Raw genomic sequence first — 12,327 nt, forward strand, 5'->3', positions numbered from 1 at the left:
GATGGACTTTGATGTATTTATTTATTTTCTAAATATTTTCGTATAACAATCATTGGAAAACGAAGAGGGATCTTAGAGGACAGTTTCAAATTGTAAAATTCAACGATCGTAAAAGCTGGCTAATTTGGTCATTAAGGGGAAGAGGTTGTGGAAAGAGGGAAGATTGCGTTGTCGAACTGTTAATTGATAACGTTGGAGAGGACCATTGCTTAATGCGAGTCGTTCCTTTTCACTCGGGTGACTGTCCATCCATTTTGACAATCGACTGATGGACCAGTTGGCACTCTAAACATGTTTTAATATTATTTTATTTTTTATTTTCATTCAATTAATAAATTATGAGGATTGCTACAAATACTGAAATCTAAAATATCCCTGGAAACGTTACAATTTCATAACTTTTGACCCGAAGTCAATATTTTAAGTTTTTAAAACATGAAAGCGTTGAAACTAAATCTAGAAAATAATTCACACTCTTTCCCCGACTCCCCTTTTTTACCAATTTTTTTTTTTTTTTAAGAAAAAAGAAGATTAATTTTTGACAAAATAAGACGATTTTTCAACAGAATATATGAATTTTAAACCAACTAGTTGAATTTTCAATCAAACATGAAGTTGTTAAATATTCTGTTTGAAAAATAAGTTTTAAATAAGAAAACAATTAAATTTTCAACCGAAGAGATCAATTTAAAAATTAAATGATGAATCTTCACCTAAAAAATTTAATTTTTTACATAGTCTCTCTCTATTTCTTTTAAAAACTATCAACCACGTTTCAAATCAACAAAAAATGAACTGAATTAATCGAACCCAATTAGGAAATTTAATTATTTTTCGTTGAAAGTTCATTCTTTTTAATTAAAAAGTCTACAATTCTATTTTTAGTTCAAAATTCATATCTTTAAGATAAAAATTCTACTACTTGGTTAAAAGTTTTATTATTTTGTTGAAAAATCAACTGTTTTGTAAGTCATCTTTTTTGGATAGAAAAATTTTTTTTGTTGAAACTATTCTAAAAAATTCGTTAGTCTTCTTGGCTTAAAATTCAATTTTTTGGCTGGAAAATTTTGAATTGAAACAATATACTTTTTGATTAAAAAACCATGTTTATTGGTTGAAAGTTAACTTTTTTGGTTAAAAATTATTATTTGAATACAAATTTTATTATTTTGTCACAAATTCACGAATTTTAAATAAAAGGCATTCTTTTTTATTCAAAATTCAACTGTATTGCTGAAAATTCGTCTTTTTGGGTTGAAAAATCAGCTATACTAACTGTTCGTAGAAAACTCCTATTTTCGGGTTGAAAATTCAAATTTTTGGTAGAAAGTTTATATTTCCGGATTGGAAATTTAATTGTTTTATAGAAAATTGGTCTTTTTGGCCTAAAATTTAAAGTCTTTAGTTAACACTTGAACTATTTATTTAAACATTTAACTAGTTTTATAGGAAATTAAACTATTTTGGTCGAAAATTCAACTGTCTTTTTGGATAGAAAATTAATTTTTTTTGTAGAAATATCATCCTTCTTGCTTCAATTTTTTGGCCAGAAAATTTTGAATTGAAATATTATATTTTTTGGTAAAAAAAATATTTATTGGTTGGAAATTAACTTTTTTGGTTAATAATTACTATGTGAATAAAAATTGTATTATTTTGTTACAAATTCAACAATTTTGAATAAAGGGCATTCTTTTTATTCAAAATTCAACTGTATTGATGAAAATTCGTCTTTTTGGGTTAAAAAATTAGCTATACTAACTGTTTGTAGAAAAATCCTATTTTCGGGTTGAAAATTCAAATTTTTTGTAGAAAATTCATATTTCCGAATTAGTAAAGTTCAATTATTTTGTATTAATTTCCTTTTTTTGGCGTTAAAATTAAACAATTGGATTAAAAATTAACTTTTATGTTCAAAAGTCGTATTTTTGGATTAAAATCGGTTTATTTGGTTTAAAATGGATCTTTTTTTAGATTTAATTCAAGAATTTAGTTACAAATTCATATATTTTGTTGAAAATTCGTTCTCTTTTCGTAAAAAATTAATATTTTGCTTGAAAATTCAGCGGTTTGTTAACAATTATTTCCCTCTTGACTGAAAAATTTGTCTTAGCTGAAAATTTAATTCAAATCTTTTTTGGTAGAAATACCAATTACTACATTTTTCATTCAGAATTCATCTCTTTGGTGAAAATTGAACTATTTTTTAAAATGATTTTTTTAACCAAAAAATGAACCATTTAATTTTTTTGGAAAATTGAACTATTTCGTTAAAAATTCTTGTATTTTGTTCAAAAATCATCTCGTTTTGTTGGTAAATTCATATTTTCGTTTGGAAATTCAACTATTTCTATGATAAATTAAACTATATGGTTGAAAATTTAAACACTTTTAAAGAAAATTACACTTTTCGGATGAAAGTTAAATTTTTTGATAAAAATTCATATTTCCGGGTTAAACTTTGTTCTTAAAAATCTCCATTTTTTGGTTAAAATTGCACTGCTTTGAAGAAAAATTTTTTTTCTGGCTTGACAGTTTAAGAATTTGATAGAAAATTCTACAATTTCGTAGAAAACTCAAATTCAATTCAATATTCTGTTTAAAATTAATGTTTTAGTTGAAAATTCATATTGCTGTGTTGAAAGTTCAATTATTTTGCAGACATTTCCTTTTTTTAGCTTTAAAATTAAACAAAGTGATTGAAAATGAACTTCTTTGTTGAAAAATTATATTTTAGGTTGAAATTCATTTGCTTGAACATTAATTTTTCTGTACTTTTTAAAAAATAATTTGTTTTACATGAAGATTTATCATTTTAGTTTGAAATTCATCTCTTTGGTCGAAAATTTAACTGTTTTCTTTTAGTTGATTTTTAAAAAAGAAAATGATCTACTTAATTTTTGGTTTAAAATTACCTTTTTTTTAATTCATATTGTTGGGTTGAAACTTGTATTATTTTGTAGAAATTGCTTTTTTTTGGCTTTAAAATTTAACAATTTGATTGAAAATGAACTTTTATGTTGAAAACACATATTTTTGGGTTAAAATTTGTTTGTTTGAAAATTCATTTTTTAAAGAAGTTTCAACTATTTTGTTACAAATTCGTATTTTTTGGTTGAATTCAACTTTTTGGGTTTAAAATAAAAATATTTTTTGGTTGATAGTTGAACGAGTTTGTAAAAAATTAATTTTTGTTGTTGTAGATTCATCATTTTAATTTTAAATTCGCCTCTGATTGAAAATTTAATTTCTTTTGTTTATTTAAAATTGATTTGTTTCAAAGGAAACGTAGCTATTTAATTTTTGGTTTGGAAATTCAACTATTTAGTTTAAAATTCACGTACTTTGTTAAAAAAAATCGTCTCGTTTTGTAGAAAATTAATCTTTTTGTTTACAAATTCATCTTTTCAGTTGAAAACTCAACCATTTGGTTAAAAAATCAACTACTTTCTTTGAAATAGAATATATTTCTACTGTGAATCTTAAGAGTTTATTTTCCCTGTTTTTAGTAAATTTTGGGCTGTAAAGTCCCTTTTGAGTGTAAAATAATTAGAAAAATTGCAATCAGGGCACATCAGAGAAATTTAAATCTAGAATTTGGTAGCAACCCTGACTGATAATATCTTATTGAAATTAATTTTACCTGATGGGGAGATTGTAGATCAGAAGGCGCTCCCGAAAAGAGATGTAAAAGTATAAGAGAAGGTGGAACACTGCTTTCTCCATCTTCCAAAACTTTCTGTACCATTTCTTCAGCGTCTAGAGGAAGAAGGGCTCTCAGAGCTCTCAATATTCTGTACTGTTGCTGTTCAAGAGAACCTAGTTGTCCTCCTCGACAAAGAGGAGCGACCGCTACTTCCATCTGGAATTATTAATAATTTACACAAATTTTTAACTCATCGGAAATATCATTATTACGAATTATTAAAAAAATATTATAATTGACGAATTATTTAATATTAAGATAAAATGTTTGATACCTGTGCAAAGTCGGCGATAAGTTTTGCTCTTCCATAATCGCTTAAAGGTCTCAGCAAACAGGCGTGTCTCACAAATAATTCAATACACCTCGACGCAACAGATTTACAACTGTATAAAAAATGTATTCTTTAGTCTCGAGAATTATTTCTGTAAATTAGAATATCAAAAGTTCAATTTCAAGAGCTCACCATTCCGCAACTACAGTTTGATTCTTGTAAGGAGCGAGGAAAGTATTCACAGAACGAAGAATAAATCCCTGAAGTTCTCGCATGTAAAGCGAGGCTCCAACTTCTCTTCCCAGGGGACTACTGGGCCTAAAATAATTAATAAAATATTAACTAATTTTTAAAAAGCGATGAAAAATTGAGGTAATTTTCTTTTTTTTACATTCGTCGTTTATTATAATTAATTAGGGTGTCCAGTGTTTCTTCAAATCCAAATTCCAGGACTTTACCAGTTTTTTTAGTACAAAAAAAAACATTTTTCCAGATACCTTTTTTTTTACAGTGAAAAAATACTTTTCAAGAAACATAGTAGAAAATGTAGGTCTACTATAACTATAAAAAGGGCCATATGCAAAAACTCTCATTCGCCCCCGAAACCTGATTTTATAGTTAAAGGTTTTTGTGATTCTTCATTTTATCAAGGTGAAAAATGGTGACGCTAGGCTCGAAAATATTTCAAAGTTTCGTCTTATTTCAACTTTAACAAAAATTTAATGACATTTTTAAAATCCAATACCTGCTTGCTGTTGATATTATAAAAGCAAGTTCGATCTCATTTATAATTCGTTTTTTTAATTAGAATTGGTTGAAATTTGATGGAATTATCAAATTTTAAGCTAATTCAAGTTTAATTTTCAATAAAATAAATAAATTTTCAACCGACAAAGATGAATTTATAAACAACTGATCAAATTTTAAACAAAAAATATTAAGTTTCGACCAAAAGCAGTTTTAATTCCATGGAAATAATTGAATTTATAGAAGGCATTTAAATTCTTTATAAAAAATGTGAATTTTATATTTAAAAATACGAATTCTCTGCCCGAAATAGACCAATGCTTAACAAAAACAGTTGGATTTTCAAACAAAAAGGATAACTTTAACAAAATACTAGAATTTTCTAATCACAAAAATGAATTTTTAACAAAACAGTCGTATTTTGAAACAAAAGATATCCAACTGCAACCAAAACCAGTTGATTCTTCAATTAGAAAATTTAACTTTTTAACAAAAAGATTAATTTGCAACTAAAAATATAATAGCTGATATTTCAACAAACGAAAAAACGAATTATCAACAAAAAAGTTGATTTTCCACCAAATAGTTTCAGTTTTAACCAAAAAAAGAGAAAATTAAATAAAAATTAGTTTTGTACAAAGAAAGATGTATTTTAACTAGAAAAATATAAATTAAAAATAATAAAGTCACATTATCAGGTAAAAAATTAACTAAAAATAATAGAATTTTCAAGATAAAAGTTAAATTTTCAATCAGAGATGAACTCCCAAACAAAAAAATACACTTTTAACATATGAGTTTAAGTTTGACCTAACTACTTGAATTTCCAATTAAAAGGAAAATCAATTTTCAGCAAAAAATTAAATAGTTACATTTGAGTTTAAAAAATTTTGTTAACAAGAACAAATTAAATTTCAACAAAGTAGATCAATTTTCAACCAACGAGATGAATTCTCAACAAAAATGATGTATTTTCAACTGGAACAGATAAATTTAAAAAAAAAATTTGCAACCAAAAAGATGAGTTTTCAACTAAAATAATGAATTATCAAAAAAAGATTTTATTTATTACCAACCAGATCTAATTTTGAACAAAAACGATGAATTTTCAACTGGAATAGTTGAATTTTAAATTTAAGAAAATATTTTTTAAATTTCGCAATCAAAAAGATGATATTTCAACCAAAAAAATGAGTTTTTAACTAAAATGATGAATTATAAAAAAAATGATTTCATTAATAACCAACGAGATGAATTTTAAACAAAAATGATGAATTATAAACTGGAATAATTAAATTTTAAATTTAAGAAAATATTTTTAAAAATTTTCAACCAAAAAGATGATTTTTCAACTAAAATGATGAATTTTAAACAAAACTATTGAATTGTTAACCCAAGAGATTAATTTTCAATTAAACTGTTAAATTTTCAACAAACAAAATAATTTTTTACAGAGTAGTAGTAATAAGTAGTAATAAGTATAGTATAATATGTAGTAAATAATAAATAAGTAAATAATAATAAGTAATAAAGTATAATAAGTAGTAATAAGTAATAAGTAGTTCAACTTTCAATCAAAAATTCAAACTTTTTCATCAAAAAGAAAAACTTCAAACAAATAAAATTTTTTCAGTTATAAAAGAAAAAAAATGTAATCCAAATTGTTAAAATTTCAAGGCAAAAGACGAATTGTTTCTAAAACACTTGCATTTTTAACATTTTTAACAGAAAAGATTACTTTTTTCAAAATAGACGATTTTTTAACTAAAAAATATCAATTTTCAAAATAGACAAAAAACTAAAAAGTTACATTTTTTTGGCAAAAAAAATAGTTTTAAATAAAAAATAAACGAAATTTCAACAAAGCAGTTAAATTTTCAAGCAGAGTTGAACCCTCAAGCAAAAAAATCAATTGTTAACAAAGTGGTTCAAGTTTTAGCCAAGTAGTTGAATTTTCAATTGAAAAAAAAAACTTTCAGCAAATAATGAAATAGTTACATTTTATTTGAAAAGTGTAATTTTTTAACAAAACGAAATTAAATTTGAACAAAAAAAGTATATTTCAACAAAGTAAATGAACTTTCAACAAAACTGACGGATTTTCAACTTGGATATTTAAATTTTGAATCAAAAAAATAATAATTTTTTACAAAAAAAAAAATTTTAACAAAAAAAAATTTTCAAGCAAAAGGATGAATTTTCAGCAAAATGATTTCATGAGATAAATTTTCAATTGAAATGCTGAATCTTCAACAAAAACAAAAAAGAATTTTTAATAAAGTAGTACAACTTTCAAGCCAGAATTTGAAGGCAAAAAACGATTTTTTTGTAAAATACTTAGTTTTAATAATTATACCATTTTCAGCCCAAAATGAAATAGTTACATTTTAGTTATAAAAAGTAATTTTTCAAATAAACAAATATTAAATTCCAAGAAGAAAATTAGATTTTAAATAAGTAGATAAATGATCAAACCAACGAGATGAATTTTCAGCAGAAAAAAAGATTTTTAATAACAAAAATTTTATATTCCACACTCAACCGAAATGGCCACCTTTTGCTCTTGACAATAGGGGCGAAAGTAGCATATATTTTCCCCAAACCGAATTTGCGGGGCGAAAATAAAGTTAGCAGGGCAAAATTAAAATTAACGGGCGAAAGTAAAATCAGCGGGGCGAAAGTAAAATTAGCGAGCGAAAGTAAAATTAGCGGGGCGAAAGTAAAATTAGCGGGGCGAAAGTAAAATTAGCGGGGCGAAAGTAAAAATTAATAAAAATAATTTTAATAAATAAATTTCCCTTGAGTTACTTACTCTCGAAATTCAGGATCGTCGTGCATAGTTAAAATAATGCTCTCAATCGCATCATTGATTGAAGAAAGCAAAGGTGCGAGAATATTTTTCGACAAAGTGCTCGTATCTTCGAGGGCTGTTGCAATTACAGCGGCACCTTCTGACGGTAGACTACTTGACAAATTAGCGATGACTCTATTCGTCTGAGTGGAAAGATAATGTAAAAGATTTGCCAGTGTGACGTTTGTTTGCTGTCCCGCAGTCGGAGAATCAATTACTTGACTCGCTTCACCTCCTGTTAACAAATTTTGCTCACATTTCAAACAGAATAGGCGAATTGCTTTGCCTACGTTTCGAGCCACGACTGTTGATAGGCCTTCATCCACTAGCGAAACACTCAGTTCACTGAAATTAAATTTCAAAAGAAATTTCAGAATAAAATGGCCCCGATGAATGTATATCAATAGGTTATTCAGGGTGGGCGCAAAATTCATTTTCAAAATTCCCTAACCCTGATTTTTCCCTACACCATTTTTCATTTTTCCCGACCATATTTAAAGACCATATTCATATCCAACGACCAAAATTTTATTCTCGTAAAACTTTTAACACAAAATCTTTTATAAACGGCATAAAACGATTTCATATTAAAAGGAAAAAAAATTATTTATTTTAACAATATTCAATCAATACTGTTCAATTTTCAACAAAATAATTAAATTTTGTTAACATAGTTTCATTTTTAAGAAAATTTTTGACTTTTTAAATACGAATATACATTTTTAGCCAAAATGGTCGAATTTTAAAACAAAAAAGATTAAATTTCAACCAAAAACAGTTTGCATTTGCAACCAAATAATTCTGCCTATATAGACGAATGTTCATTAAAAAGTTCATTTTATTTCAATAAAAGATTATTTTTCAACAAAATACTTGAATTTTCAACTAAATAATTAAATTTTCAACAGAATAGTTGAATTTTTAGCTAAATACTGCAATTTTCTACCTCAAAAGCTGAATTTTCTATCAAGAATAAGTAAAATTTCAAATCAAAGAGATGAATTTCAACTAAAATGAATCTGCGAATAAAAAATAAATTTTTGACAAAGTAGTTCAACGTTCAAACAAGAAGTTGAATTTTACAACAAAAAAGATGCATTTTCAGCAAATAAAGATTTTTCAGTTAGAAAAGAAAAAAAAGTTCACCCAAACTGTGGTACTTTTAAACCAAAGTCAAATTTTTTACAAAGTATAGTTGAATTTTCATGCCAAAAATATGAATTTTCAACAAAAAAGTTAATTTTCAACCAAACAGTTACATTTTTACCGCAAAAGAGAAAATTTCAAACCAGAAGATTAATTTTCTACCAAAAAAAAGACGAATTATCAACTTCGAAATACCAATTTTTAACTAAAAATGAAATATTTTATATTGTCAGTTTAAAAAATAATTTTAAATCAAAGAAGAAGGAATTTTCAAACAAATAGTTTTCAACCAAAGAGATGAACCTTAAACTGGAAAAACTGGTTTTTTAACATAATGGTTTTACTTTAAACGCAAGTAGTTGAATTTTCATTTCAAAGAAATCATTTTTCAACCAAATTTTTACACACAAAAAAGTTTTCAACAAAATAGTTAAGTTTTCAACCAACGAGAGAAGTTTTTAATTAAAATAACGAATCTTTAACTGGAAGACTGAAATTTTCAGTAAAAAAAATCAATTTCAACAACAAAAAAGTTTTTTAATCAAACAGATGCATTTTCAATCAAAAAAGACGATTTATCAACAAAATACATGAATTTTTAAACAAACAGTTGAATTTTCATCTAAAAAAGATCAATTCATTTACCATAAATGGAACGAATATTCAACGAAAAAGTTCATTTTCAAAAACAAAATTGATGTTCAACAAAAGATTTTATTTTTAAAAATTGTTTACTTTTAGCCAAAAAGTTGATTGTGAACAAAAAAGTTTACTTTCAACCAAACAATTGTATTTTTAAACAAAAAGGAGAACATTTTAAACAAGTCGAATTTTTCTACCAAAAATAAGAGGAATTATCAACAAAATACATGTAATATCAAACAAATGATTTATTTTCGTCTGAAAAAGATCCATTTTCTAAACAAAAATACGAATTTTAAACCGAAAAGTTTGTTTTTAACCAAACAGTTGTATTTTTAACCAAAAAAGAGAAAATTTCAATCAAAAAGGTGAGTTTTGAATTTGAAAATTAAAGAAATCAATTTTCAACCAAATATGGACCAGTTGCACTTTTGGTTAAAAAATTAATTTTTACAAAAACAAATTTTCTCAACAAAATATTTCAACATTCAACTAACGAGATAAATAAGAAAAAACTTTTTTTTAACCAATGAGATGAATTTTCGATAAAAAAAGATGAATTATCAACAAAATACATGAATTTTAAAACAAATAATTGAATTTTCATCTGAAAAAAGATCGATTTTTTACTATAAACACAAAAGTTAAACTTTAAGTAAAAATTAATTTTTAACAAAATAATCAATTTTTCAAGCAGAAAAACGAATTTTCAACGAAAAAGTTAATTAAAGAAAAATTCTTTTCAAAAAAAGATTTTATTTTCAACGAAAAAAGTTTATTTTCAACAAAAAAAGTTTATTTTTAACAAAAAGTTGTATTTTTAACCAGAAAAATATAAAATTTCAAACAAGAATATTAGTTTTCTACCAAAAAGACGAAATATCAAAATACATTTAATTTCAAACAAATAGTTTATTTTTCATCTAAAAAGATCAATTTTCTAACCAAAAGTACGAATTTTCAAAAAAAAAGATAATTTTAAACAAAAAAGTTTATTTTTAATCAAATAATTGTATCTTTGACCAAAAAGAGAACATTTTAATAAAAAAAAAAAATTTTCTATCAAAAAAGACAAATTATCAATAGAAAAAACCCAACTTTCAACTAAAAATAAAAGAGTTATATTTTAAGTTTAAAAAAATAATTTTAAGCCAAAGAAAAAAGAATTTTGAACCAAATAGTTGAAATTTGAATCAAAGAGATCAACCTTTAACCGAAAATATAATGTTTAAGTAGTTTAACTTTCACGCAAGTAGTTGAATTTTCAATCTAAATAAACCAATTCAACCGAAAAGGCGAATTTTCGAAAGAATAATTGAATTTTCGCACAAAAAAGATTTCAGTTGAATTTTCTAAAACAAAATACGAATTTTCAACCAGAAAATTAAATTTTTTCCGAAATAGTTGTATTTTTTATCTAACAACAGGAATTGTAAACAAAACATATAAATTTTTAACAAAAAATGGATGTCTTTTAGACAAAATTGTTGAATTTAGAATAGAATAATAGAAAATAAAAATCTAGTCATCAGGAGGAAGAAACTAAAAAATGAAAAAGAAATTACTAATACAAAATTTTTAATATAAAATCTTTTATGAATGGAATAAATTAATTTCACATTAAAATAAAATTTTCTTTTATCACTGACAGTTATTTAAAGTGCCTCTTACAGAAATTACAAGACTTTTGTAAGATTTTTTTTCAATATCCCGGACTTTCCCTGACAAATCAAATTCGTTTACTCTTTCCTGATTTACAGGTTTTCCTTTATCTATGGCCACCATGGTTATTATCATAAAAAAATAGATTTTGAATCTAACTAACCTCGTTATGGTTCTAATCAGGCTGTCGATTTCTTCCTGACCAGGAGCGCCATCTCCAGAAAACATTGTATGAACCGGATCCAAAAGCCTGGAGACTGATCTTGACAAATAAGCATTCTCAAAAGGAGCTAAAATATTTCGACTAGAAACACAAAACATTATTGATTAGCACAAAAATTTAATTTAGAAGACATCACATTACATAAGTAGAATCTTTTATAAACGGAATAAAACAGTATTTCAGATAAAAATTAAAAATTTTGAAATTGATTAATTTATTTTAAACAGAAAGAAAATGTCTGCTACCACAAAAGACGATTTTTTCACAAAATAATTTAGTTTAATGCCAAAAAATTAAATTTTGTAACATAATTGTTGAATCTCCAAACTAAAAAGATAAATATCCAACAAAAAAAGTGTCATAGTTTATATTTCAACAAAAAAAATGAAATTCATACCAAAAGAAAAGAACTTAAATTTTTTAAATTTATCTAAATTGTTGAAACTGCGAGCCAAAAGACGAATTTTTTCTCAAAAAAATTTTAATTTTCAAACCAAAAATATGATTTCCCAGAAAAAAACTAATTTTACACGAAAATGATGCATTTTTGATGATGCATGCTTAACTTTTACCCAAGTAGTTGAATTTTCAATTAAACAAGATTAATTTTCAACAAAATAGTTCAACTTTCAACCAAAAAGATGAGTTTTCAAATAAAAATATAAATCTTTAAAAAAATTATTTCTTAACAAAGTGATTCAATTTATGAATTTTTTAACAACAAAAAAATAACTTTCTACGAAAAAAAATTGAATTTTAAAGTCGACAAAAATTTTTCCAATCAAAAAGGATGAACTAATTATTGAAATAGAATTTTTTTAAATAAAAAACAACATTTTTTTAAGTTGAACTTTCACCCAGAAAAGATTTAACTTCCTTTTTCAACAATAAAATATAAATTTCATACAAAACGTCAATTTTATAAGAAATAGTTAAATTTTCAACAAAACAATAAAAAATGTTTTTTAACAAAATAACTGAATTTTCAACTAAACAGTTGCATTTTTATCCAAGAAAGATGAAATTTCTCTTAAAACAGATGAATTTTTAAATAAAAAGTTTTTTCAAATGGTTTAATA

General features: G+C 24.6%; 1 protein-coding gene across 1 annotated transcript in view; it reads right to left on the minus strand.

The window, feature by feature from the left end:
- Positions 1-2: 2 nt before the first annotated feature.
- The window catches only part of LOC117170126 (conserved oligomeric Golgi complex subunit 5), a 22,776-nt gene continuing 10,451 nt past the window's right edge, over positions 3-12,327 (minus strand). Inside the window, exons 9-14 of the mRNA XM_033356665.1 lie at positions 11,189-11,329; positions 7,537-7,920; positions 4,170-4,295; positions 3,981-4,089; positions 3,644-3,862; positions 3-285 (exon numbers count right to left, since the gene is read on the minus strand). Of these exons, the coding sequence (XP_033212556.1) occupies positions 100-285; positions 3,644-3,862; positions 3,981-4,089; positions 4,170-4,295; positions 7,537-7,920; positions 11,189-11,329 (1,165 nt within the window). The 3' untranslated portion in view covers positions 3-99. The remainder of the gene's footprint in view (positions 286-3,643; positions 3,863-3,980; positions 4,090-4,169; positions 4,296-7,536; positions 7,921-11,188; positions 11,330-12,327) is intronic.

This window comes from Belonocnema kinseyi, chromosome 3, assembly GCF_010883055.1.
Source record: "Belonocnema kinseyi isolate 2016_QV_RU_SX_M_011 chromosome 3, B_treatae_v1, whole genome shotgun sequence".
Lineage (NCBI taxonomy): Eukaryota > Metazoa > Arthropoda > Insecta > Hymenoptera > Cynipidae > Belonocnema > Belonocnema kinseyi.